The sequence below is a fragment of the Equus asinus genome, chromosome 8 (assembly GCF_041296235.1).
Source record: "Equus asinus isolate D_3611 breed Donkey chromosome 8, EquAss-T2T_v2, whole genome shotgun sequence".
Taxonomy (NCBI): Eukaryota; Metazoa; Chordata; class Mammalia; order Perissodactyla; family Equidae; genus Equus; species Equus asinus.
In genome coordinates, this window is record NC_091797.1 from 96,085,321 (window position 1) to 96,109,386 (window position 24,066).

The following is a 24,066-nucleotide window of genomic DNA, read 5'->3' on the forward strand; positions in this document are numbered from 1 at the left end:
GGCCGGCTTTATGGGGCTTCGCTTCAAAACTCTCTCAGCTTTTTTATATGTTTGAAAGTTTTCATAAATTCATGAATTTCACAAATTCCTAACATTCGTAAGTGTTAGGGAAAATGTGGCCTACACATACCAGGCTATTTATAATCAACTATAATTTAGAGAGTACCAAAACATTAGGAAATCTCGAGGACGGTGCGGCGTGGTCGGGCGTCCGACACCGCCCTCGGTGGCGTGGACCGAGGCCGGTCAGTGTCGCCTTGGACGCCGGGGAAGCGGACCTTGCGGGGAGGAGGCGGCCGCTCATCCAGCCAGGCGGGAGAGGGAGGCTCACGGAGAGGAAGATGCGGAGCCGAGGCCTGAAGACAGGGCAGAAGCGGGCCGGTCGCCGCGGGGCGGGAAGGGGCTGGCGCTCCGGGCGGCACGGGCTGCGTGCGGCTGCGGACCGGCGGGAGGGCTCCCTTTCCACGGCCGCGTCGCCACGCCTCTTCCCACCCCGCGGGCCGCCGATGGGCAGCGGCTCGGGTTTCGCGGGCGGCGCGGGGAGCCCGGGGTCCCCGCGGAGGCTCTCCTGCCCGCGTGCAGGGCCAGGCCGGGCGCAGCCCCAGAGGCGCCCCAGCTCAGCATCCGCAGTGCAGAGAAGTGACCCAGGGGGTGGGCCGCTGTCACCGTCCGTTATGGCTAGGCGCTGGCTTCCAGCTTCTCTCCTGAACTCAGGCGCGGGCAGCCAGGCACCCATGCTGCCACTGCCTAGCGACCTGTCATTGCGAAGCCTCGGTTTCCCCATCTGTAAAGCGGGATCGAGATGCCTACCCAGCGGGGTGGTGGGGGTTTTGAAGAGCTACAAGGCGTGGGGACGCGGAGGGTGTGCAGACTCGGCCTGAATGGAGAAGCCCAGCAGTGCCCTCCAATAGAGTATTCGTCAGCATATATTCTGTAGGAGTCACAGGAAGATGCAAAAAGAAACCGTGAAATAAATTTTAATGTTTTGTCAAACCCAGTATTTTCAGAATATTTCAGTATGTAATCAATATAAAAATGACCAGTGAGGTGTGTGTTTTACAGTGTTCCACGTCTGGGTTTGGACTGGCCACTTTCAGGTGCTCAGTGGCCACCCCCTGGAGCTGCACGTCTAGAAGTGAGGAGGGACGTCCTGGTGCTTGGAGCCCCCTGATGACCAGGAGGCCCAGGCGGGGTGGGCCCTTGCTCAGAGCCTTAATTGTGTGCACTCCCTGGCTCCTCTCAACCCCAGGAGGGAGAATCTAGCGATAGCCCCACTTTACAGATGAAGAAACTGAGGCACAGGGGCTTGGGAACCTTGCAATAGGTCACGGAGCTGGAAGGGGGGAGATCCAGGGGTCTCTGTCTCTAGGGTGCCCCTCATCTCTAGTCCTGCGTCTCAACCTCTGCATTTCCAGAGCCTTGCTCCTCACCTGCCCTGACCAGGCTTCCACCCCGCCAGGGAGGCCTCCTGCTGAGTGACAGGAGCACTGGCTGACTGAAGCAGAAAGGGAGTTCATGGGATTCTGCATTCCCTTGAAGGAGGGGACATGGGAAGAGCAGCAGTGGCCAGGACTCTGCAGGATGGCAGCCAGGCCGAGGTTGTACCACTGCTGCCCTGACAGTTTGAGAAAGTCCCCAAGCCAGAAGGGGCTTCAGGGCCAGACAGCCAAGGAGAGGGGTCCCCGGCACCCCTGAATCAGTGATTCACAGTCCTGTAGGGTCTGCCCCAGGCACGCTCTCTCCAGCACCCCCGATTCTCCCCATCTTGATGCCACTCTATAAGCAGGAGTCTTCCTGTGACCCCTCCCTGTGTAAAGCATCAGTCATGGTCCCCTCTGCTCTTGGAGGCAGCTGTGACCTGTGCTAATCTGCCCCAGCCAGCCAGGTGCTCCAGCCATACCGAGGCCAGTAAGCCCCCGGGGTGGCCAGGTGCCCCCTCTGCAGGACACTGCTCCCGCCAAGTCCCCCAGGCTACATCTAGAGAGGGAGCCACCTGGAAAACTCTGAGAGCGCTGGGCTCACGGCAGGGCTCACGGCAGTCACGGAGCGCTGAGGCCTCGAGTCCTGGAAGCCGCGAGTTCAAGATGGAGCTGCCGGCGGGGTGGCGCCCGCTCTGAGGAGCCAGGGAAGGATGGCCCAGGCTTCTCTCCCAGCCTCCGTGGGTCCTTGGCACAGGGCAGGCTAGCTCCAGTCCTTGCTCAGTGTGCTCCCTTGGTGCGTGTCTGTGTCCAATTTCCCCTTTCTATAGGACCCTAGGCATATTGGATTAGGGCCCACCCACTGCAATATGATTTCATCTTAAAGAATTACACTCAAAATAACACCATTTCCAAATAAGGTCACTGGGGGTTAGGACTTCAACAGATGAACACAGTTCAACCTGCGGCACATGTATGCCATGACTGCCATTTAGAAAATAGACATTTTTTAAAGAGCCTTTTCATAATGGTAACAGAAAACACAAACTACGTAGGCAAAACCTTGATAAATGTGTGAAACCTATTTGAAAATGACAAAGCATTCAGAGCAGACCCGGAACAAGACCCGCAGGGCTGGGCAGAAAGGCTGCCCCAGGGCAGGTGAGGGAGGAGGGGCAGGTGTCTGTTCTTCCTTTGGCGTGGACTCCTCTAATCTGGGGGAGGTTTTGCAGCCCAGCACAGATCCCAATGGTGTACTTGGGGGGATTGGACAAGACAGCTCTAAAGTTTATCTGAAAGGGAAATGATTGATCCCAGGCGGTCGATTGAGCCCCGGGCCCTGCGCTGGTGAAGAGCAAGATCTGCTCCACCCTCCAGGAGATGAGAGACTCATGGAAACAACCACAATAAACCAACAACAAACCTCTGCAAACCTGTCCCACTGAGGGTGGCCTGGATTACAGCTGACGTCTGTGGGTCCATGCGCCACCTCGCCGGGGCCCCGTGTGGGTGCTCAACAGCTGGAAAAAGGGAATATTAGATACATGTTTTCTGGATTCAGATCAACCTGGGTTTGAATCCGAGAGTGGCAGTGGGGCTTCGTGGGACACATGCACCCTCCTGTCCCTCTGTAAATTGGGGACTTCACTGCCCCCTCCTTGGTGGAGTTCACAGAATGATGTGCCTGGTGAGGGAGACACTGAGGACGCACAGCTCCTACCCCTCATCTGTCCCTGCCCCACCTGAGGTTCACCTTGGACGTCTGGGGAACAGATTTCAACACGAGAGATGCCGAGAATACAGTTACCCCACCTCCACCCCCAGTGGCCTGGTCGCTGCATGGTGCCCCAGTCACACAAGTGCCACCTAGTAAGCGGGAATCCTCTGCCAGGGATCCAGTCATCCAGCAATCCTCTGCTACATAACAGACCTCTTGCTGCAGACAAACCACCCCCAAACTCAGTGGCTTAAAACAAGAGCCACTGTATTTTCTCTTGATTCTCTTGGGGCAGCAACTTGGGCCAGGCTAGGCTGGGCTTGCCGGGCGGTTCTGTGCATCTTGCCTGGGACCTGAGTCCTCTTGGGCTGTCAGGGGACTGCAGGGTCTGTGATGGCAGTGCTCGCGTGGCTGCTGGGCAGTGCCAGCCCACCAGGCTTCCTGCCCAGGTTCTAAGAGGGCAGGAGAGGCTGCAAGGGCTCTGAGGCCGAGGCTCACAGGTCCTTTCTGCCTCCTTCCGTTGGTCAGAGCAAGGCATGAGGTGAGCTGGGATTTGGGGCCCAGGGAAACAGGCTCCACCTCCTGATGGCAGGGCTGCGGACCGTTTGTAGTCATTTCTAATCTACTATAAGTGACCCAAAGTGACTCGAGTCTTGCTTACATTTCTCAAAATTGGTGAGGGGCTGGCCCCATGGCCGAATGGTTAAGTTCGCGCGCTCCGCTGCAGGCGGCCCAGTGTTTCGTTGGTTTGAATCCTGGGCATGGACATGGCACTGCTCATCAAACCACACTGAGGCAGCGTCCCACATGCCACAGCTAGAAGGACCTACAATGAAGAATATACAACTATGTACTGGGGGGCTTTGGGGAGAAAAAGGAAGAAAATAAAATCTTAAAAAAAAATTGGTGAGAAAAGCCCCAGCTCTTGGATAGAGCTGCCTTCCTAAACGCCCCTTGGCGTCTGCAGAGCTGTCACCAGCCGAGCGTGCCCTCCCGGGTACAGCATGCGTGACCCATGTCCTCATCCGCCGCCCGAGGTTCCTGGACAGCACTTCTTCCCAGCCCCAATCCGTTCTCCTCCTCGTCCTTGCCCCCACCAGCCCCAGCTCCCGCTGTGTGTTCAATTTCTGTCAATATTGCTGTGGACACATCTCATTCTTCTTCCTATTTCTTACCATCACCGTTACTTCCAGGTCTCTTCGTGTCAATCTGGCTAGATCCAAGCTCCTTTTAAGTGCTCTACCGAATTCCTTTGTAAGTAGTTTTCACATGTCACCTTCACTCCCAGTTCCCCGACATCGCTGGAGCGCTCGGCTCTTCTCAGTGCTCTGTGACTGTGGAGGAAGCTGCCTCTGGGATGCGTACTCTGCGGCGGGATCATGGGCCGAGGAGGGCCGCCATGCCCTGCCACGGTGGTCCATACAACTGCTCCCCCAAATGGCCCGTGGACGGTGCTGGTGGCGGTGCTCAGGGCCCCTGCTCGCTCAGCTCATTGCTTGTATTTGATGCCAACCGGCGTCTCACTGTTGGCTGCTCTGGTGGTAGAAGTGAAGAGGGCTGGACACACTCCTGCTGGGCGGTCAAGGGCCCCCTGGGGGTGGCCCGTCAGACCCTGTGCCCCAGTGATGTTTGGTCTTTCCTGGTGACCCCAGGATTTCCATCTATTGTCATTAGTAATCATTTGATTACAAAGATTGCAAAGACCTTTTCCCATTCCATCACTCTTTTATAACATTTGTCCGTGCTGTCTTTGTGTTCCTAGGGGTTAGAAGGTTAGAAGTGAAGTATAATGACACAGAGTAAGAGGCGCAGATCTTTTTTTTTTTTAAAGATTTTATTTTTTTTCCTTTTTCTCCACAAAGCCCCCCAGTACATAGTTGTATATTCTTCGTTGTGGGTCCTTCTAGTTGTAGCATGTGGGATGCTGCCTCAGCGTGGTTTGATGAGCAGTGCCGTGTCCGCGCCCAGGATCCGAACCAGCGAAACACTGGGCCGCCTGCAGCGGAGCACGCGAACTTAACCACTCGGCCACGGGGCCAGCCCCGATCTTTTTGTTTTTTTGTTTTTGTTTTTTGAGGAAGATTGACCCTGAGCTAACATCCATGACTATCTTCCTCTACTTTATCTGTGGGACGCCTACCACAGCATGGCTTGCCAAGCGGTGCCATGTCCACACCCGGGATCCGAACTGGCGAACCCCAGGCTGCCAAGAAGCGGAATGTGAGCACTTAAATGCTGTGCCACCGGGCTGGTCCCAAGGCACAGATCTGGTTTTCTGTTCGATGAGTTTTGACTGATGCCTACACTCAGGGACTCAACCTCCAGTCCGGATAGAGTGTTGCTGTCACCATGGTGTCTTTTTCCTTTTTCTTTTTAATTGAGGTATAATTGATCCATGACATTGTATTAGTTTCAGGTGTACAACATAATGATTCAATATTTGTATATATTACAAACTGATCATGACAGTAAGTCAACATCTGTCACCAAATGTAGTTGCAGATTTTTTTTCTAATGATGAGAACTTTTATAATGTACTCCCTTAGCAACTTTCAAATATGCAATACGATATTAACTATAGTCACCATGCTATACATTACAACCCAGGACTTATTTATTCTATAACTAAAAGTTTGTACCTTTTGACCCCCTTCACCTATTTCGCCAAATGGTGTCTTTTGATAAGCAGAAATCCTTAAGTTTGATATAACCAAATGCATCAACTTTCCCTCCATGGGTTGTGCTTGATGTGTCTTGCTTAAGAAACCTTGCCCTGGGCCAGCCCCAGTGGCTGAGTGGTTAAGTTCAGCGTGTTCTGCTTCAGTGGCCCAGGGTTGGTTGCTGGGTGCAGACCAACACCACTTGTCTGTCAGTGGCCATGCTGTGGTGCAGGCTCACAGATAAAAGAGGAAGATAGGGGCTGGGCCCGTGGCCAAGTGGTTAAATTCTGCATTCTCTGCTTTGACGGCCCGGGTCCGTGGGTTCGGATCCTGGGTGTGGACCTACTCCACTCATCAGCCATGCTGTGGAGGCGTCCCACATACAAAATAGAAGAGGATTGGCACAGATATTAGCTCGGGGTGAATCTTCCTCAAGCAAAAAAAGAGGAAGATTGATAACAGATGTTAGTTCAAGGCAAATCTTCCTAGGCAAAATAAATAAATAAATAAAACAAATAAATAAGAGCTTCCTTTAAAAAAAAAAGAGAGAGAAGGATATGCAGCGGATGTGAGCTCAGGATGAATTTTCCTCAGAAAAAAAAAAGAAAGAAATCTTTCCCTGAACCAAGGTCCCAAGTCTACTGCCTACCTGCTTTAAATCTGTGACCCTTCTAGGGCTACTGTGTATAAGGAAAATAAAGAAGAGATCTGCTTTTCTCTTTGTATCATGAGCCAGGTTTTCCAGCACCATTGGTCACACGGTCATGGAGGTGCCTCCTCAACACCCACCTTGACCAGGACTTTCATCTTGGTTCCATTCCCATTTGCTGGTGGCTGCCTTAGGAACCAACATGTGCCCTAGTTCTGGCCTACGAGAAGTGAGGGAAAACCTATGGAAGGTTCCCTCTCCAAAAGAGACACACAAGATAGAGCAGATTGTCTTGCTCTTTTAGGCTCCTCCTGGTGGCCAGGTGGCTGCAGCGGTTCCAGGCATCACATGCAGACATCAGTAGGCAACAAAGAGACTATCCCTCCCTGTCTTTTTATAGTGAGGCAAACCTCCCAGAAACCCCCAGCTGACTTCCCCTTGAGTTTGGCAGGCAGGATCAAGACAGGGAAGCAAGACAACCACGGCTGCTTTAGACCAGGCCTGCGTTATGCCTGGGGCTGGAAAGGACAGGCCTGGTGCCCTAGAAGAAGAGATCCTTGGAAAGGAGTAGTAAAGGGCCTTGCGTTGGCCAGGAGGAACGGGAGGGGGCTGGCTTTAAGGTAGGCAACCAGTTGTATCTGCATACTCATCAGACTTGCCGGTATGTTTTTCTTGCTTCATTGCAGGCCCTCCAGCACTCTGTGGGACCTAAGCAGCAGGCTCATTCTTGTCTCTTCAAATCTTAAAGGGAATGCTGCTAATGCTTCCTCCTTACCATGATGTTAACCCTACATTTTTACTAAGTAGCCCTAAGGTTAGGGAGACCCTTTCTATCCCTCTTTCGAAAGAGCTTGTAGAATTCTCCACAGATGGGGTGCTCTACCGTGCTTTCTGCATCTGTCGACGCAGCCCTGAAGCCGAGGTGTGCCTCCTTCCACCATGCGGGAGTGCCGTCGGTGTTCTGATCTTGAACAATTGCTGAAATAAACTCTGCTTGGTTTCCATGTACCCTTTGAATGTAACCCTTTGGATTTGGTTAGCTAATAATTTATTTAGGATTTTTGCATCCAAGTTCATAATTGAAATTGGCCAAATAAAGGCAGCTTTTAAAAAGACAGGTTTGCCTACAATCTCACCAAACAATGGAATAGCTTTTCTCCTGTTTCCTTTAAAGGTCTTGCCCATGTACCTTATAATCCTAGTTATTTTAGCATAAATGCTAAATCATATTCTTTTTTGCTAGACATCCTATCTCTATGCATGCCACATAATATTCAAATAGATCATTTTAATAATTACAATTTCCTTTTTGTGATTACTGTAACTACTTCAATGAACCATTTAATGTATAGTGGTGTTTTTTTTTTTTTTTTTAACTTTCTTCCCGGCATGAATTCCCAGGAGTAGGATAACTGGGTCAAAACATATGAACCTATTTATGGATCCTGATAGATATTTCCAAGTCTTGTCCACAGAGAGATTGATCAGTTTGCAAGTGGCGTCTGCAATATGGGGGAACCAATCTTGCCTTAACTTTTCTGCATTAGGTACTAGCATTTTATTAATCTTTTATTGATCCGATTGTGGCTTTTCCATAACATTTTTTTCGCGTTTGACGCCCTAAGCGCGAGCCTGCCTCACCCGCGTCCCGCCGGCTCGGGGCCTGCGCTGCGGCGCCCCCTGCCGCCCATTGTGACGCCGGCCGCGAGCCGTGTCCCGAGGCGGGCGGCGGCGGGGCAGAGCCCCGGGAGCAATGGCCGAGACGCAGGAGCTGCTGTTGCAGCTGCAGAAGGACAACCGCGACGGACGCCTGCGGAAGCAGGAGCTGGAGGAGCTGGTGCGCGGGCTGGAGGCCGAGAGCGAGAGCCTCACCGGGTGCCTGCAGGAGCTGCGCGAGCGCGAGCGCAGGTGCGCGGGCGCGCGGCTCCACCGGGCGGGCCGGCCGCTGGGGCTCAGTCCTGCGGACGGCGGCACCGGGAGCCTCGCAGAGCATCCAGCCGACTCGTCGGTTGCTCCTCCCCGCCCGGGCCCGCACTTCTGCTCCAGGCCGTCAGGACCGGGGCGATCGACTCAGGACACCCACGAAGGGGAGGCTGCGGCAACCTGATGTGGGCTTCCTCGGCCCTACCCACGGCTTGTCCTTCCCCGGGGCGGCGGGAGCCTGAGCACTGGCTGCCTCCCGCAGTGTCACGGCTTCAGTTTCCCCTCTGCAGCCTGAAGCGGAGGGCCCAGGCGGCGCGGGCCCTGCGAGGGGAGGCACACCAGGCGGCGCGGGAGCGCGCGGAGCGGGCGCGTGGACTGCTGGAGGCTGCGGAGCAGCACAAGCTGGACCTGGTAGGGGTGGGGCCCTGGGTGGGGCGGGGCCTGCGGTGAGGGCTGGGGCGCCTCGGAGAAGCCGGGACTGTCCCCTCGACCCTGTCCGCAGGAGCAACACAACCGGCAGCTGCAGGAGCAGTGGGAGGAGCTGTCAAGTCAGGTACATTCAGGAGATGGCATCTGTCTCTTGCCTCCCCTGGGAAGTCCCGCTCTGGTCCCCGCCTCCCAGGATATCCCCCGCCCGTAGAAGCCCCGCAAACCCCGTCCTCACAAGCCCTATTCCCAGCTCTTCTATTACGGAGGGGAACAACCGAATAAGCAGCGCGCAGAGCAGCAATTCGGGGCCCAAGTGGTGGCGTTGCAGGTGCTTGGTGGGGCTTCGAGGGCCGGGGCGACGATGGGGGCGGGGGGATGACGACCTTAGGGCGGGGCCCTGAGGGCTGGGGCGGGGCGTCGGGCTGGGCCCTGAAGGCCCGGGCGGGCACAGCGCAGGCGTGGGAGGGGCCACGATGACCGAGGGGAGGTGGTGAGGTGTGGTCCTGAGGGCCGGGGGCCCGGCCCGGAGGCGCGGCAGGGTGCAGGGCGTGCCGGGGTCCTGACATTCCCGGGATCCTCTGGAAGAAACAGCTGGAGCTGGTGGAGGCCAAGTTCGTCCGGCAGGCGGAGGGCCTGCGGCAGGTGCGCGCGGAGCTGAGTGTGAGGGGAAGGGTCGGCTTCGGGAGCGGGTGGGGCCTGGGCGGATGCGGGGGAGGGAGGGGTGTGGTCCCCGAGTCTCATCAGGGCTCCCCAAACCCCAGGGTGCGCAGCGGACGGAGGAGGCCTGGGCGAGCTTCCAGGAGCAGAGCGCGGTCCTGCAGGTGCCGCCCCCTCCACTGCGACCTCCTTCCCGCTTCCGCCAGAGCTGCGGCGCCCCCGCCCCGCCCCGGGAGGTCTCCTCCCCGGGTCTGAGGCCTCGGTGCCCCCTCCAGGAGCTGCAGGGGAAGGTGATGGAGGCGGTGGCTGCCCTGGACGCCTGGCGCGGCGGCCCGGAACTGTAAGGAGTTAGGACTGTTGGGGGTGGATGGCGACCTTGGGGTCGGGGCAGATCGCCATGTCGAGGCCTGTCCCTGCAGGGGCGACTCGCAGCCTCGCCGGGCGCACGACTGCGCGGGCTCGCTCATGGAGGAGGTGGCCAAGGCCGACTGTGTGAGCGCGGGCCCGGGAGGGGCGGGCTGGGGTAGGGACCCGCCCCCCGCAGGGGCCACGCACACCCCGGGGGCCCGTCATCCGGGGACCCCTATCCCGGGAATCTGCTCCCCCGCGATCCCCTGGACCGCGACCCCGCCCCTGCGCGGGCTGACGCCGCTCCTTCTCCCCGCAGGAGCAGCGGCTGTTGGGCGGCGCGGGCGCGGCGGGCATCAGGTGAGCCGGGCGGCGGGCGGCGGGCGCTTCGGGCCTGGGTCTGCCCCCCCCGTGCAGACCCGGCCACTGCCCGTTTGTCCGTCCGTCCGCCGGTCCGCAGGCTGTGGGCACTGGGCGCGCTGAAGATGCTGCTGCTGCTCCCGCTCGGCTTCCTGGCGCTGCAGCTCCTCTACCTGGTGCTGGCGAACCCCGCCGCCTTCCGCCGGGGGCTCCCGCGCCTCGGCCCGGACGCCGCGCTCCGCCGCCTGCGCTACACGCTGTCCCCGCTGCTCGAGCTGCGCGCGCGCGGGCTGCTGCCCGCCTAGGGAGCATCACGCTGGCCGCGGCCGCCTGCACCTCGGTCTCCCGTGTGGTTTCTGGGCGCTTGGGGGAGTCCTGTGTTGCGCGGGGCTCAGCGACCGGCCCTGGCACCTCGGGCTCCGCGGGCGCCGCGCCTTCCAGGCGGACCTCGCGTCCCGAGAGGCCGAGCAGGGCGCGCCCGCGCCCGGGGCTCGCGGCCAGCGCTCCCGGGAGGCCCTTGGCTGCAGCCCCTGCGGCTGCGCCGGCGCCAACTCGGAAGTTGGTCAGAATCGTAGCGGGAAACTTGCTTTTTCCCTGCTCGCGAGCCTGAGCGGAGGGCTGCGCGGGGGTGCCCGGCAGGCCCTCTCCGCGGTGGGCTGTGATCCCCTCGGCCCGGCCGCGGGGCTCCTTGGGTCCCGCGCGGCCCGGCGTCTGGCGGGGCGGCAGTCCCCCGGGTACCCCTGGCGCTGCGGGAGTCCGAGCCTCGCTGGGCGTGCGCGCTCACGACTGCGGGCTTCGCGGGAAATCGTCGCTTCGCTTCTGTGAAACGCTCTGCTTAGTGGAAACGGTGACCTTTGAGTTTGTCTCGTACAAATCCTACTTTTATTATTTACGGTTTTTTGGTAGTGAAGTTGTTCTGTGTATCTCCTTGTGCACACAGACATGGGTTTTTGCTATGGCCTTTAAACAATCGTTTTTTTGTTGATTTGTAGGTGTTCTTTAGTCTTTTTTGGATTAAATTGTTTATAGAATCCTGCGTATCAAATTTTATCGGATTTAAGAATTGTGCTTTGGGTCCTAAAAAATCCATTCTTGCCTGGAAGTCATAAAGATGTCATACTCTAACTCCTTTCAATTGGTGTAAACATTTTGTTTATCCATTCATTGTAACATTTTGTTGATAAACATTGTGTTTGTTGATTCAGCCTTTGGTGGACATGTGGGTCGTCCCCCCCGTGTCAGTAAACACTTCTGTGAACACTGGTGCACGAGTGTCTGAGTCCCCGCTTCCGCTTCTCTTGGGGGTATTCCCGGAAGTGGAATTGCTGTACATTGGTCATTCTGTGTTAAATTTGCTGAGGGACTGCCATACCGTTCCCCACAGTGGCTGCACCAAGTTACATTTCCACCAGCAGTACACAAGGGTTCTAATTTCTCCACATCCACCTCACATTTGTTGTTTTGTTTTTTGTTTTTGTTTGTTTTTAATAATAGCCATCCTAGTGGGTGTGATTTTTTGCTTTGAATTTTTAGGCATTGCATTCTCTAATTTAATTTTTATAATTTATAATTACAAAGTCAAATCCACAAAACAAGGCGTCTTAGGGAAGTCTAGCTTTTATTCCTGGGCCCTCCACCCTGTTGCCCCCACCCCACTTAGAAGAAGCATTTGGTTTTGTTAATGGACTCCTTCTTCCCCGTAACTAAGTGAAATAGCATCGCAGCCTCTCAGATGCACAGCGCACTGCCAGGACCTATCTGCCCTCCTTCAGCACCTGGCTCTGCACAGTGTGGTGCGTGGATGTGTCGTTCACTCAGCGGTATGGTGTGGCTGCATTCCCATGCTTTGCTATTACAAACAGTACCGCAGCGAGGACCCTTCTGCGAACCTCCTTTTGTATTTTGTCAGAAAATCTTTGAGACTGATTCCTGAAAGTGAGGTTGTGAGCCAAAGGGTGACCACATACATGATAGTGCTAGATACTGCCCAGGACCCCCTTGGGGTTGGACTGTTTTGCATTCCCACCATCAGTGGGTTTGAGGGTCCTTTTCCCCACAGCCTCGCCCATGGTGCATATTGTCACCCTGGGATTTTTGTCAGTCTGATGGGTGAGAAATGGCACTTCCATAAAACTCTAATTTTCGTTTCTCTTACCATCAAGGTTGAGCATAATTTTTAAAGGCCAGTGGCCTTTCTTTTTCTATGAACTATTCATATCATTTGCTCATCTTAAAAATATAGAACTTGGGGCTGGCCCCTGTGGCCGAGTGGTTAAGTTCGTGTGCTCCGCGTCAGTGGCCCCCAGGGTTTCACTGGTTCAGATCCTGGGCGTGGACATGACACCGCTCGTCAGGCCACGCTGAGGCGGCGTCCCACATCCCACAACTAGAAGGACCTGCAACTAGAATATACAACTATGTACTGGGGGGATTTGGGGAGAAAAAGCAGAAAAAAAAGACTGACAACAGTTGTTAGCTCAGGTGCCAATATTTAAAGAATAAAAAATAAATAAAAATACAGAACTGTAGGGTTTTCCCCTCCCTCAGTTTTTCACAGCTCTCTTACAGTAGGCATGTTAACTGAGAGCTGTTGTGTTTCCCAGCTTATCTTTCACTTTTGTTCACAGTGTTCCTTTGCCATCCATACATTGTTTTGGTAACAATTTACTTCCTTTTCTTGATTCTGGATTTTGGTGGGAAGTTTGCCCCTTCCAGTTTGTCACGGAAGCTTGCCATGTCCTCCAACACTCACATGGTTTCTTAGTCCACATTTCAACCTCTGGCCTGAGACTTATTAGGGTTTACAATGTGATGATCTTTTGCATTTCCATATAAATTTTAGACTTGGCTTGTCTGTTTCCATAAAAAAAAGTCTGGGATTTCGATTGGAATTACACTGAATTTAGAGATCCATTTGCAGAGAATTAAGTCTCCAATCCTCGAACATGATGTCTCTCTCCGTGTTTCATTTCTCTCAGCTGTGTTTTGTGTTTTTTTTTTTTTTTTTAAGATTTTATTTTTCCTTTTTCTCCCCAAAGCCCCCCGGTACATAGTTGTATATTCTTTGTTGTGGGTCCTTCTAGTTGTGGCATGTGGGACGCTGCCTCAGCGTGGTTTGATGAGCAGTGCCATCTCCGCTCCCAGGATTTGAACCAACGAAACACTGGGCCGCCTGCAGCGGAGTGCGTGAACTTAACCACTCAGCCACAGGGCCAGCCCCTGTTTTGTGTTTTTTAGTTAAGAGGTCTTGCACATCTTTACATTTATCCTTGGGTATTTTATATTTTTGGATGCTATTATAAATGGTATAGATTTTTAAAAAATTTTCTTTTCCAACTGTTCATTGCTAGCATATAGAAACAATTGAACTTTTGTTTATTGACCTTATATACTGCGATATGGCTGCACTGCCTTATTAGTTCTTTGAACTTTTCTGTAGCTTCCTCAGGATTTTATCAACCATTTTATTGTCTGTGAAGCAGGACCATTCCTCTTCTTCCTTTCCGGTCTATCTCCCGCTGGCCTCACTGCACTGGCCAGCAGCCCAGCACAAAGCTGATTAGAAGTGGCCACAATGGACAACCTTTCCTTGCTCCCGATCTTAGGAAGGTCCCCTTTGGCATTTCATCATTAGGATGTTAACTGTGACTTTTCTTAGATGACCTTTATCATATTGAGGAAGTTTCCTCCTATTTCTAGTTTGCTGAAGTTTTTGATGACTGGATGTTGACTTCCGTCCAGGGCTTCTTCTGGACCTGTTGAAACGATCCTGTGGTTTTCCTTCTTTAGTCTGTTGATGTGAATTATGCTGGCTGCTTCTTGGATGTCAGCCAGCCTTGCATCACTGGGATAACACCCACTCAGTCAGGATGGTCCTTTTTATACATCGTGTTGAATTTACTAATATTTTGTTAAACATTTTTGTATCTATGTTCATAAGAGGGATATTGCTCTATAATTTTATCTTTTTGGAATGCCTTTGTCTTGTTTTAATATCAGGGCTCTGCTGCCCTTATAAAAATGAATTGGGAAGTGTTCTCTATTTTCTGAAAGAGTGCTTGTAACATTGGCATTATTTCTTCCTTAAATGTTTAGACTCATCTTGGCTTTATGATGAAAAAAATTACACCTTAATAATTTTTTTGTTTAACACAGAAAGGTACCTGAGTCGTCAGTGTACAGCTCACTGGATTTTTGCAAAGGGAACACCTCTGTAGAATAAGAAACAGAATGTTAGCACACCACCCTCGTCTCTCCTCCTTCACGAGGAGCTACGGTGCTGACTTCCGATACCATCAGATGATTGTGCCTGTTTCTGAACTTCACATGGAGTCATACAGTGCGTATCTTTGTGTGTCTGGCTCCTTTTGCTAACATTGTTGAGTAGTCCGTGTTGCCTGTTGAGGTTGTTCATTTATTTCCATCATTGCATCGTATTCTACTGGAGGAATAGCCACGATTATCTCTTGTCCAAGGACATTTTGGTCATTTAGAGTTTTTTATTGTTATGAATAGCACACCTCAGAACATTCCCGTTGCTCTGGTTTGGTGTCCAGATGTTCGTACTTCTGTTGGGTACACATCCAGGAGTGGAATCACTGGCTCATCGAGATGCTCAGCTGTAGAGGACACTTCGTTTTCCAAAGTGGTTGTACCAATTTATACCCGCTCCAGCAGCTTCGGAGAGTTCCCGTTGCTCCACGTGCTCCCGACACTTGATATTGTCTATCTTTCTATTGGACATGCAGGTGGGTGAGGAGCCATCACAGTGTGGTTGTAGTTTGCATTTCCCTGATGACTGATGAAGTCAAACACCTTTTATTACGGTTATTGGCTATTTGGATGATCTCTTTTGTGAAATGCCTGTCCAGGTCTTTTGTCCATTTTTCTGTTGTGTCTTACTGGTTTTAGTAATTTTTTATGTACTCTGGATAAAAGTCCTTTCAACAGGTATATGTGTATTGCAAATGTCTTCCCAGGTCTGTGGCATGCCTTTTCATAAGAGTCCAAATTAAATTATTTTTTCCCTTTATGATTAGTGCTTTTTTGGTTCTGTTTAAGAAATCTTGAGGCTCACATGTCAGGGGATGGACTATAATTAGTTTTTGGGTGGTGAACATGATGTAAACTACACAGAATTCGAAATATATTATGATGTACATCCAAAAGCTTAAAAAAAAAAAAAAAAAGAAATCTTGAGGCTGGCCCAGTGGCACAGCAGTTAAGTTTGCACGTTCCACTTCTCGGTGGCCCGGGGTTTGCCGGTTCGGATCCCAGGTGCGGACATGGCACTGCTTGGCACGCCATGCTGTGGTAGGCATCCCACATATAAAGTAGAGGAAGATGGGCACGGATGTTAGCTCAGGGCCAGTCTTCCGCAGCAAAAAGAGGAGGACTGGTGGCAGATGTTAGCTCAGGGCTCATCTTCCTCAAAAAAAAAAAAATCTTTGTGTGTTCTTGAGGTCATCAAGGCATTCTATTCTCTCCTAAAAGCCTTTAAAGTTTACCTTTAACATACAGCCCTACAATCCACCTGGAATTGATTTTGAGGTCTGATATGAGGTAGGCAGTCAAGATTAAATTTTTTTCTTATACCAATATCCAGTTGACGCAACACCGTTATTGAAAAGACCATCTTTCCTCTGCTGTCCTGCAGGGTGGCTGTATGTATGGGAGTATGTCCCTGCTGTCCATCTCTGCCATTGTTTATTCAATTTCCTTGCACGGGGTAAACCACATTGTCTTAACTACTGTAGCTTAAGGGTAAGTCTTTTTTTTTCTTTAAAGATTTTGTTTTTTCCTTTTTCTCCCAAAGCCCCCTGGTACATAGTTGTGTATTTTTAGTTGTGGGTCCTTCTAGTTGTTGCGTGTGGGATGCCGCCTCAGCATGGCTTGATGAGCGGTGCCATGTCCGCGCCCAGGATTTGAACTGGTGAAACCCTGGGCTGCCGAAGCAGAATGCGTGAACTTAACCACTGGGCCACGGGGCCGGTCCCATAAGGGTAAGTCTTGATACCTAGGTTTGTTGGTCTTCAAGCTCGAAATAGCTACGTTTTGACCTCTGCATTCCCATATAAATTTTAGACTTACCAATTTCCACTAAAAAGCTTTCTGAGATTTGTTTTTTGAGGAAGATGAGCCCTGAGCTATCATCTGCCGCCAATCCTCCTCTTTTTGCTGAGGAATACTGGCCCTGAGCTAACATCCGTGCCCATCTTCCTATACCTTATATGTGGGACACCTGCCACAGCATGGCTTGCCAAGTGGTGCCATGTCCACACCCGGGATCCGAACCCGCGAACCCCGGGCCACCAAAGTGGAATGTGTGCACTTAACCGCTGCGCCACCTGGCCGGCCCCTTTCTGAGATTTTGATTGGCATTTTCAGTGAAACTACAGATCAGTATGAGAACAAATATCTGAATAATGCTCAGCCTTCCGATTCATGAATGTATTACTGTATTTGCTTAAATCTTCTCTCAACATTTGCAGTTTTTAATATTTCTTACAAATCTTTCATTAGCTGTATTTCTTGGTATCTGGTGTTTTGGGATGCAATTGTAAATGGTATGGTTTTAATTTCGTTTTTTTGTTGTTGTGAGACATGTACAGATACACACACACACACACACACAATTGACTTTTTTGTATATTGACCTGTATCCTGTAACCTTGACTATAGATCTTTTTATTGCCTGACTGGACTTGGCTGGGGCCTCCAGTACTGAATGCTGAACAGAAGTGGTGACAGCAGACACGTGTCCCTCCCTGTTTATTTAGGAGGCACAGCTTTCAGTATGCCACCTTTAAGCATGATGGGTTTTCCACAGATACATCGAGGAAGTTCCTGGTCTTTTGGGCAGAGCTTTGTTTCTAGTATCCCCTATCCTGAGTGTAGGCCATGCTCCGCTAACCACTTCCTCAAAGGCATCAGGCTCTTGAGTTTGTCTTTTGTCTACCTTGTCACTGAAACAGGAACTTGATTGTTCTTAGGATTTTTTCTTTGTTTCTTTTTTTTGAGGAAGATCAGCCCTGGGCTAACATCTGCTGCCAGTCCTCCTCTTTTTGCTGAGGAAGACTGGCCCTGCACTAACATCCGTGCCCATCTTTCTCTACTGTATATGTGGGATGCCTACCACAGCATGGCCTGCCAAGCAGTGCCATGTCCACACCCGGGATCCGAACCAGCAAACCCCGGGCCGCTGAAGCAGAATGTGCGCACTTAACCACTGCGCCACCGGGCCGGCCCCTAATCTCCGCCTTTTAACGGAGCGGCTAGTCCACTGATGTTTAAAGTAATTTCTGATGTCGCTGGACTGGAGTCTCCACTGCAGTGGGATATCTTTGCTCCACCTGTGAGTTCTTGTCTTCTTCCTTTCCTGCCTTCTTTTGGATTAATTTAATACTTTTATATGTTCCTTTTAATTTACACATCGGCTTATTTCTATTTTTATTTATACTGGTCAGGACTGAACTGTGCTTCCTGAGCTGAGTATTTGTGTTTTTCATCAACTCTTGAATCCCAGTAGAAGTTGATTAGAGCTTCTCATTCAACTTTCCTTTTCTTTATACTTCATTTTTGGTAATTTCATTGTTCTTTCATTGATTGGTTTTCTCTTTACCTATATCTTATCTGTTGTTTAACTAATTGTTTGGTTTTTAATTTCAGTGACTTATTTCTGGATGTTCTATGTTGTCTTTTTTTTTGGTTTTGAGTCTTTTCTTCTTATCTGCTTAGAATAATTGGAGGGTCATAGTGAGTGGGAACAGATGGCGGCTGGGGGCTAGTTGCACAAAAATTTTGGAGTCCTGAAGCAGAGCACTTGAAAATGAACAAGAAAGAAACAGGAAAAGGCTGGAGCAGAAGCATGACACTGAGCGACGCCCGTGCTGAGGAGAACCGTGGGCGAGATGCCGCGTGGCCTCCACAGGCGCCCGTTGAGCCGGCCCTGCAGCAGGAGAGTAGTTGGGGGTACAGCTTATCTTCATCTGCGCTGTGGTGAGCCATCTTTGCGGCGCTCACAGCTGGGTGCCTGGGCCCTGAGCCCCTTGGCACATGTGCTGCCTGACCTCCCTGACGCGGACAGCCAGTCCCAGCAGGGAGGGTCCCTGGGGGCCTGACCCCATTTTGTTCCGGGACTCTGGAGACGGAATGCTGCCCGGCTCCCTTTCCAGCACAGCTGGAAATCACCCCTCAGCTGAACGTGCACTAAAGACTCAACACTAAACCTGATATTCAAGTTGTAACACAGTACTTTTGGGGGTTTTTATTTTGTTCACGTTGGTTAAGTTGAATATAGTTTTCTTTTTTTATGCACAAGAAAATACTTCATGTACCTATGAAATAAAACAGGGAATGTGTCCAGTGCAAATACAGTATTCACACCCGTGCAGCAGACTGTCATCAGATGATTGTCATTGCAGCCTCACATGGCACGCGGGGGCCACACCTAAGGAAGGAGCAGACTGCAGGCTCTGCAGGGGGCACTTCTTTTGTCCTATAAAAATAACTCCACTGGATGAACTGACAGGGCAGCGGCAGCACCCCCTTGTGGCCACACATGGTGGCCGGCGGGGTGGGGAAGTGCTCAGAGGGCTCCATGATTGCAGGACGGGTGGGGGCGGTGCTCCGCCTCCATCCTCAGTAGGGGATGTCGTTCTGATAGTACTGGATCATGTCGTAGGTGCGGCTCCTGGCAGGCAGAGAGCAAAGGGAGGCTGTGAGGAGCCCGTGCCGGCGTGGGGCCCCTCACCCCTCCAAGCCCTCCACGTCCGCTCCACCCGGAGAGCAATACTTAGGAGCTGGCCCTACTCCCCTCCCTGAAGGTGCAGATGCCCCATGGCAGGCCCCTCTCCTGGGCCGCTCCTTCCCCCACCCAGTGGCCACCATCGTGGAGCTCCATTATGCCCCCATCTCCTGCTCTGCTTCCTGAGTCCCCTATAGGCTCTATGAGCCTCAAATGTGGGCTCAAGTGGATGGCCCTTCCTTAGCCAAATGCCTGCCCTCAGTCCTGGGACCCACGCCCGACCTGGGAGGCTGTCATAGGAGCTGCCCCTATGCCAGGCACCACTCTAGCACCTCAGCCTGGCATGTGACCCCCGATCATGCTCGGCTGTCCCGAAGGGTCTGTGCACACTGCCTCCTGTCACGCTGCCCAGCACATGCCCGTCTTATTTCACCAACAAAACAGAAGAGACCTTCCTCGTCCTGCCTTCCGACCCTTCTCGCTGACTCAGAGATATGTTGTGCACGCCTGCCCTGAGCTGCCTCCCGTCCTCTGTGGTCCTCTTGTGCCACACGGCCCAGCACACATGTGCCCTGGCCTTGACCTGCTCTTGGTGGGCCCCCAGGGGCAGTTCTTGGTCTTCCTCTCAGGCTCCAGCAGTCTCTGCACCTCCCAGGGGCCTTGACGCCTACACGGGTGGCTCCCTCACCCACCTGCTGGAATCACATCCACCTAGTTGTTTAGCCCAAAAGCCTCAATGCCATCCCTGACCATCACAGCTGCTGGGAGCCCATCAGCAAAGCCTGGGGCTCTAACTTCAGAATCGGAACTCACCTCTTCTCACAGCTCCACCACCCATCACAGCAACAGCCGACAGGCCTGTCCCTACCCTGCCCCTCCTGTCACTGCCTAGGCAGCAGCCTGAGGAAGGCTCCTTCCCCAGCCCTGCTGAGCCATGCCCGCTGCCCTGGAGGGCCCCATGTGCTGGTGGCTCCCTCGACTTCACGGGCTTGGCCCAGGTGGGCATGGCTTCCAGCCTTCAGGCCTCTGCGAGGTGTTCTCCTTAGCATGACCCTAGCCCCTCTAAACCAGCACCCTGTAGTTCTGCAAGAGCTTTCTTCCAGGTGTGCGGGACCAAGAGTCTCCTGGAACCGCAGTATCCTCGTCACCTGGCCCAGCTGAGCCCCACGCAGGTGCCCAGAAGACACCGGGGCATGGCGGTGATGCAGGAAGGGGTGACTCACCTGTTGCTGAGGAAGCAGCTCTGAATGACCTTCATGATGAAATTCGCAGCCTCTCGCTCAGTCATGTTGGGGCTGAACCTGTGCCTGGGGAAGAGAGCGAGTCAGGGCTGCCGCTGCCGGGCGCTCCCTCCAAGCTGCCCTCCCCGCGGGATTTGGTCCTGCCGGCAGACAGTACTTAGCATTTGGGGGAATTTGTTCCACTGAGGGTCAGGCCTTGGGAATGTTCCCTCCTGGGGACAGGGTTGTGAGGGCCAGGCCTCTGTGGGGACACTGTGCCCGGCTGGCCTAGAGGGCTCCGTCCCCTTCCCTAGCGCCTCCTGAGTGGAGTGGCTTCAGAGATGGGCGAGGTCTAGCACGGGGGCTAAGCTGCTGTGGCCCCTGGGGCTCAAGGCCCGGAGGCAGGGCTGGTACTGCATCCCTGAGAAATGAAGGGGCCGGGGATGTCCTTGGCCATGCCAGAAGCTGGGGCATCTTACAAACATGGTCTGGTGACAGCGTTGTCCTAGAAACCCCATCTGCTCTGGGGTTCCAAGGAGTGTACTCAGCCTTGATGACGATCAGTTACCGGCATCAAGAGGCTCCCATCTCAGGGACAGCGGCCTCTCAAATGGCCTGCGTGTCTGCCCGGGACCTACTTACTTCAAGAGCTTGATTGTCTGACCGCGGAAGCAAGGCAGGCCTGTGTCCAACATGAGAGTGACCAGAGAGACGACCGCATCCATGTAGGGCCTGGGGAGAGGCGGGGAAGGGAGGTGGACGGGTGAGTGGGGTGACCCTGCCCGCAGTCCTGCAGTCTGGCTGCTGCCTGACAGCTGCTCATGGCGTGTCTCATGCACTGGCTCCCCCCACCTCGCCACCACCTTTCATGTCTCCCAAGGGCAGCGCCTGCAGTGCCCAGGCTGCTCACACGCCTGTGAATGGGTGGAGCCATCCTGCCTCGGTCCCCCACCCAAGGCCTCCACCCGTGGCTTCTGCGTGCGGCTGAGGAAGTGCAGGGGCACAGCTCAAAGACACTCTTTTCTTGCACCAAGCGGGCACGATGCAGGCTCCAACAGACTCTGAGGTGGAGTCCAGGTGTCACCACACATTGCCGTGTGGCTTTGGCTACATGACACTCTGAAACCAGGACAGTGAGTCTCCAGCATGCAGCCTGGGGTGGCAGGTGCTTAGGCTTGGCTGAAAGGGGGAGTGGGATGCTCGGAAAGGGGAGCCCAAGGTGTTGGCAAGTGAAGCCAAGCCCAGGAGACTACAGTGTGGCTGGACTCCAATGCCCAGAGCAAGGAGAAGTTGCTGGCACAGGTGGGCAGAGAGAGGCAACAGGAAGGCAAGGCCCAGGTACACCTGGCCCACCAGGCGGCCTCTAGCACCTCCCTTGCTCTGTCTGAACCTCAGTCCCTCCACTCACAAAGAGGTCTGAGAAGGCCTCCTGGGACCTTTGAGGGGCTGCCCACCCTCCTCCCCATTGTCCTGGTGCCCACACCCGCCCCCTCCCCAGGGCTTACCGCACAGCCAGGTAGCCACGGACACACATCTCCATGAACCACTTGAAGGGCGTGGCCTCCATCTTGCCCCCCATGATCATCACCATCTCATCAGTCAGTTTGATGTCGGGTTCCCAGCCAAGGTTGCCACCTGGTGAGCTTTCAAACATGAAGCCAAAGTCTGCAAAATCCCAAGAAGCCAGTTGTGACGGGAACAGATGCCAGGGTAGAGATGTGGGCATGCTTCAGCCAGGACTCAGAGCCACTAGCTCCCCATACCCCAGGAACCGACCACAGGCTATATTTTCTTGGGAGTGGCAGAGAAGCAGCAGCCAGAAGGAGGAGAGAGGAAGAAGAGGTGGGGAGCCAAGCTGGAGCAGAGATGAGCCCAGTTCCACTTGGCTCCGGTTTCTAACCCCAGACCTCCCCGTGCTCAACAGCCCTGGCTGCTCTCCTCGCCCCCAGTGCCCTCTGTGGCAGGACAGCCTGGCAGCCAACAGCTCGGGCCTCACGGCTGGACTCAAACCCTGACCCTGACCCTTCCTGGCTGGCGGGCTCTAGCATGCCGGCTCTTCTGTGGGGTGGGGCTCGCTATCCTGCCCTGGGCTCCAGGGGTTAAAAAAAGAGGAGGAGGGCGGCGCTGGGCCTGGCTGACCGATGTGGATGATGTGGCCCTTCTTGTCCAGCATGATGTTGCCGTTGTGCCTGTCCTTGATCTGCAGCAGGAACAGCAGGAGGCTGTAGGCGGCCATGCTTCGGATAAAGTTGTAGCGCGCCTATGTGGAGAGAACCAGGCACTCACGATGGCCCCCAAGGATTGTGCCTCCAGGGCCTGCAGGCACTCTCCTGGCTCTGTGCCTAGGACCCCGGGGCCCAAATCAGCAAGGCAGACCTTGGTAGCAGGAGTGACAAGTGGCTGCATCTAGGGGTGCAGGGGTAGCAGCCCCTTCCTCCCACACCCATGAATTAGCTTTCTCCTGGGGAGTCCATCTAGAGGCTCCTTTGAATCCCAAGAAAGGTTACAGGTGCCCTGGTTTTACCCCAAGTGTACAAGGACTCATAAAAGCAGGGGAAGGGGGGAAGCAGGGTGCTGGCCCACCAGCGGTGCTGGGGGTGGGATGGAGCGCATACCACCCCAGGTATGGGAGCCGCCCTGCTGGTCACCTGCTGGAAAGCCAGGGTAGACTCGTCCCCATACTGGCGTGTGAAGTAGTCATACATGCCGAAGTCCGTCTGGCGGCCCAGCTGGTCCCGGGAGGTGCAGTCGGGGATGCACTCGATCACCCCGCACTAGGGAGGAAGGGCCGAGTGCCGAGGCCTGCAGGTGGGACTGCTCTTGGCCTGAGGCATCAAGGGGCAGCCGCCTGGGCTCCTGCACAGGGAACTTACCCCGGGGGCAGTGGCCACCACCCGGTAGGGGAAGACAAAGAGGTCCAGGCCGACTAGCTGGAAAATGTTTTTAAAGAGGTCGATGATCTGGAGGGCCAGCATGTCCTGGGAACCAAGGAGATGTGGGGTGGTCAGGCGGCCTCCTCGTGTGCTCTGGCAGCCCTGCCCAGTGACGAGGGAGGAAGGCCTGGAGGAGTCTGGAGTGCCTGGCCTCGGTGCCCACCAGGCTGGGCTCAGGCTCCTGGGACCACTAGTGCTGGGTTGAAGACAAGGCCATGCTGCCTGGTAGGTGGTGCGAGTAAGGGGCACCCACCCCCCACGGCAGTTCCCTGTAGGCAGCCAAAGGGCATCCACCAGTAGGGGAGCCGCTGGAGAGGCCTCTGGGTTTGCCAGAAAGCCCTGATTTACTCTGTGGCATCTGAACCAAACAGGGGAAGCAAAGATTCATGATTCTGTGTGTGAGGTTCAACCCTGAAGCATACCCAGAGCCTCAGAGAGAAAGAGGCCTGCCTCTGGCAGCCTGGCCCCCACTACCTGTCGGCAGTCATCTCCCACTTTGAAGATGGCCGCCTGCCAGGAGATCTTCTGGCCATCGGCCTCCTGCGCGCCATGCTCGTCCTCGGAGTCTGAGCAGCACCGCAGACCTGCATGTGGGGGATGGAGAGGCTGCCTGTTAGCCCAGGGGCGGTGAGAGGCCCTCTGAGGGTGCTGGGGGTGAGTGAGCTGGGGGGCAGGGGAGTGTCTGCCCCCTGGGCTGCCTGGGAGGACTCAGGGGCCAGAGTGTGGGTAAGGCCATGGAAGGCATGTCTCCACACTGGCTGGGGCCACACCTCCTGTACTGGGTTGACTAGTGTCCCCCCCAAATTCATGCCCACCCAAAATCACAGAATGTGACTTTATTTGGAAATAGGGTCTTTGCATATGTAATTAAGTTAATGAAGCCACACTGGATTAGGGTGGGCCCTAATCCAATGACTGGTGCCCTTATCAGAGGAAGGAAATCTGGACGGGGGCGCACAGGGAGAAGGCCATGTGGGGACAGTGGCACAGGTTGGAGTGATGCAGC

At 53.9% G+C, this 24,066-nt stretch overlaps 2 protein-coding genes across 19 annotated transcripts in view; one reads left to right on the top strand and one right to left on the bottom strand.

The window, feature by feature from the left end:
• The first annotated feature begins 5,185 nt into the window (after positions 1–5,185).
• TMEM191C (transmembrane protein 191C) lies at positions 5,186–17,317 on the top strand. 18 transcript variants are annotated; one of them, XR_011505475.1, is made up of 11 exons: positions 5,621–8,352; positions 8,658–8,778; positions 8,870–8,920; positions 9,047–9,124; positions 9,382–9,438; positions 9,558–9,617; positions 9,729–9,793; positions 9,873–9,945; positions 10,121–10,161; positions 14,317–14,500; positions 14,718–15,193. XR_011505475.1 is itself a non-coding variant. In XM_014868081.3 (10 exons), exons 1-10 carry the CDS (start codon positions 8,198–8,200, stop codon positions 10,464–10,466), a joined length of 906 nt encoding a protein of 301 aa, XP_014723567.1. In that variant the 5' UTR covers positions 5,186–8,197; the 3' UTR covers positions 10,467–15,193. The 18 variants fall into 18 exon arrangements, 8 of the variants coding, with proteins under 8 accessions (XP_014723567.1, XP_070372599.1, XP_014723572.1 ...); XR_011505472.1 differs by adding an exon at positions 17,186–17,317 and having other exon boundaries at positions 7,901–8,352; positions 9,558–9,793; positions 14,718–14,909; XM_014868081.3 differs by having other exon boundaries at positions 5,186–8,352; positions 10,262–15,193.
• Positions 17,318–18,395: 1,078 nt separating this feature from the next.
• Positions 18,396–24,066, bottom strand: part of PI4KA (phosphatidylinositol 4-kinase alpha) — a 146,160-nt gene continuing 140,489 nt past the window's right edge. The window contains exons 48-55 of the mRNA XM_044775428.2: positions 23,535–23,644; positions 23,001–23,105; positions 22,776–22,901; positions 22,267–22,387; positions 21,633–21,792; positions 20,770–20,859; positions 20,131–20,214; positions 18,396–18,853 (exon numbers count right to left, since the gene is read on the bottom strand). Coding sequence (XP_044631363.2) covers positions 18,802–18,853; positions 20,131–20,214; positions 20,770–20,859; positions 21,633–21,792; positions 22,267–22,387; positions 22,776–22,901; positions 23,001–23,105; positions 23,535–23,644 — 848 coding nt within the window. The 3' untranslated portion in view covers positions 18,396–18,801. The remainder of the gene's footprint in view (positions 18,854–20,130; positions 20,215–20,769; positions 20,860–21,632; positions 21,793–22,266; positions 22,388–22,775; positions 22,902–23,000; positions 23,106–23,534; positions 23,645–24,066) is intronic.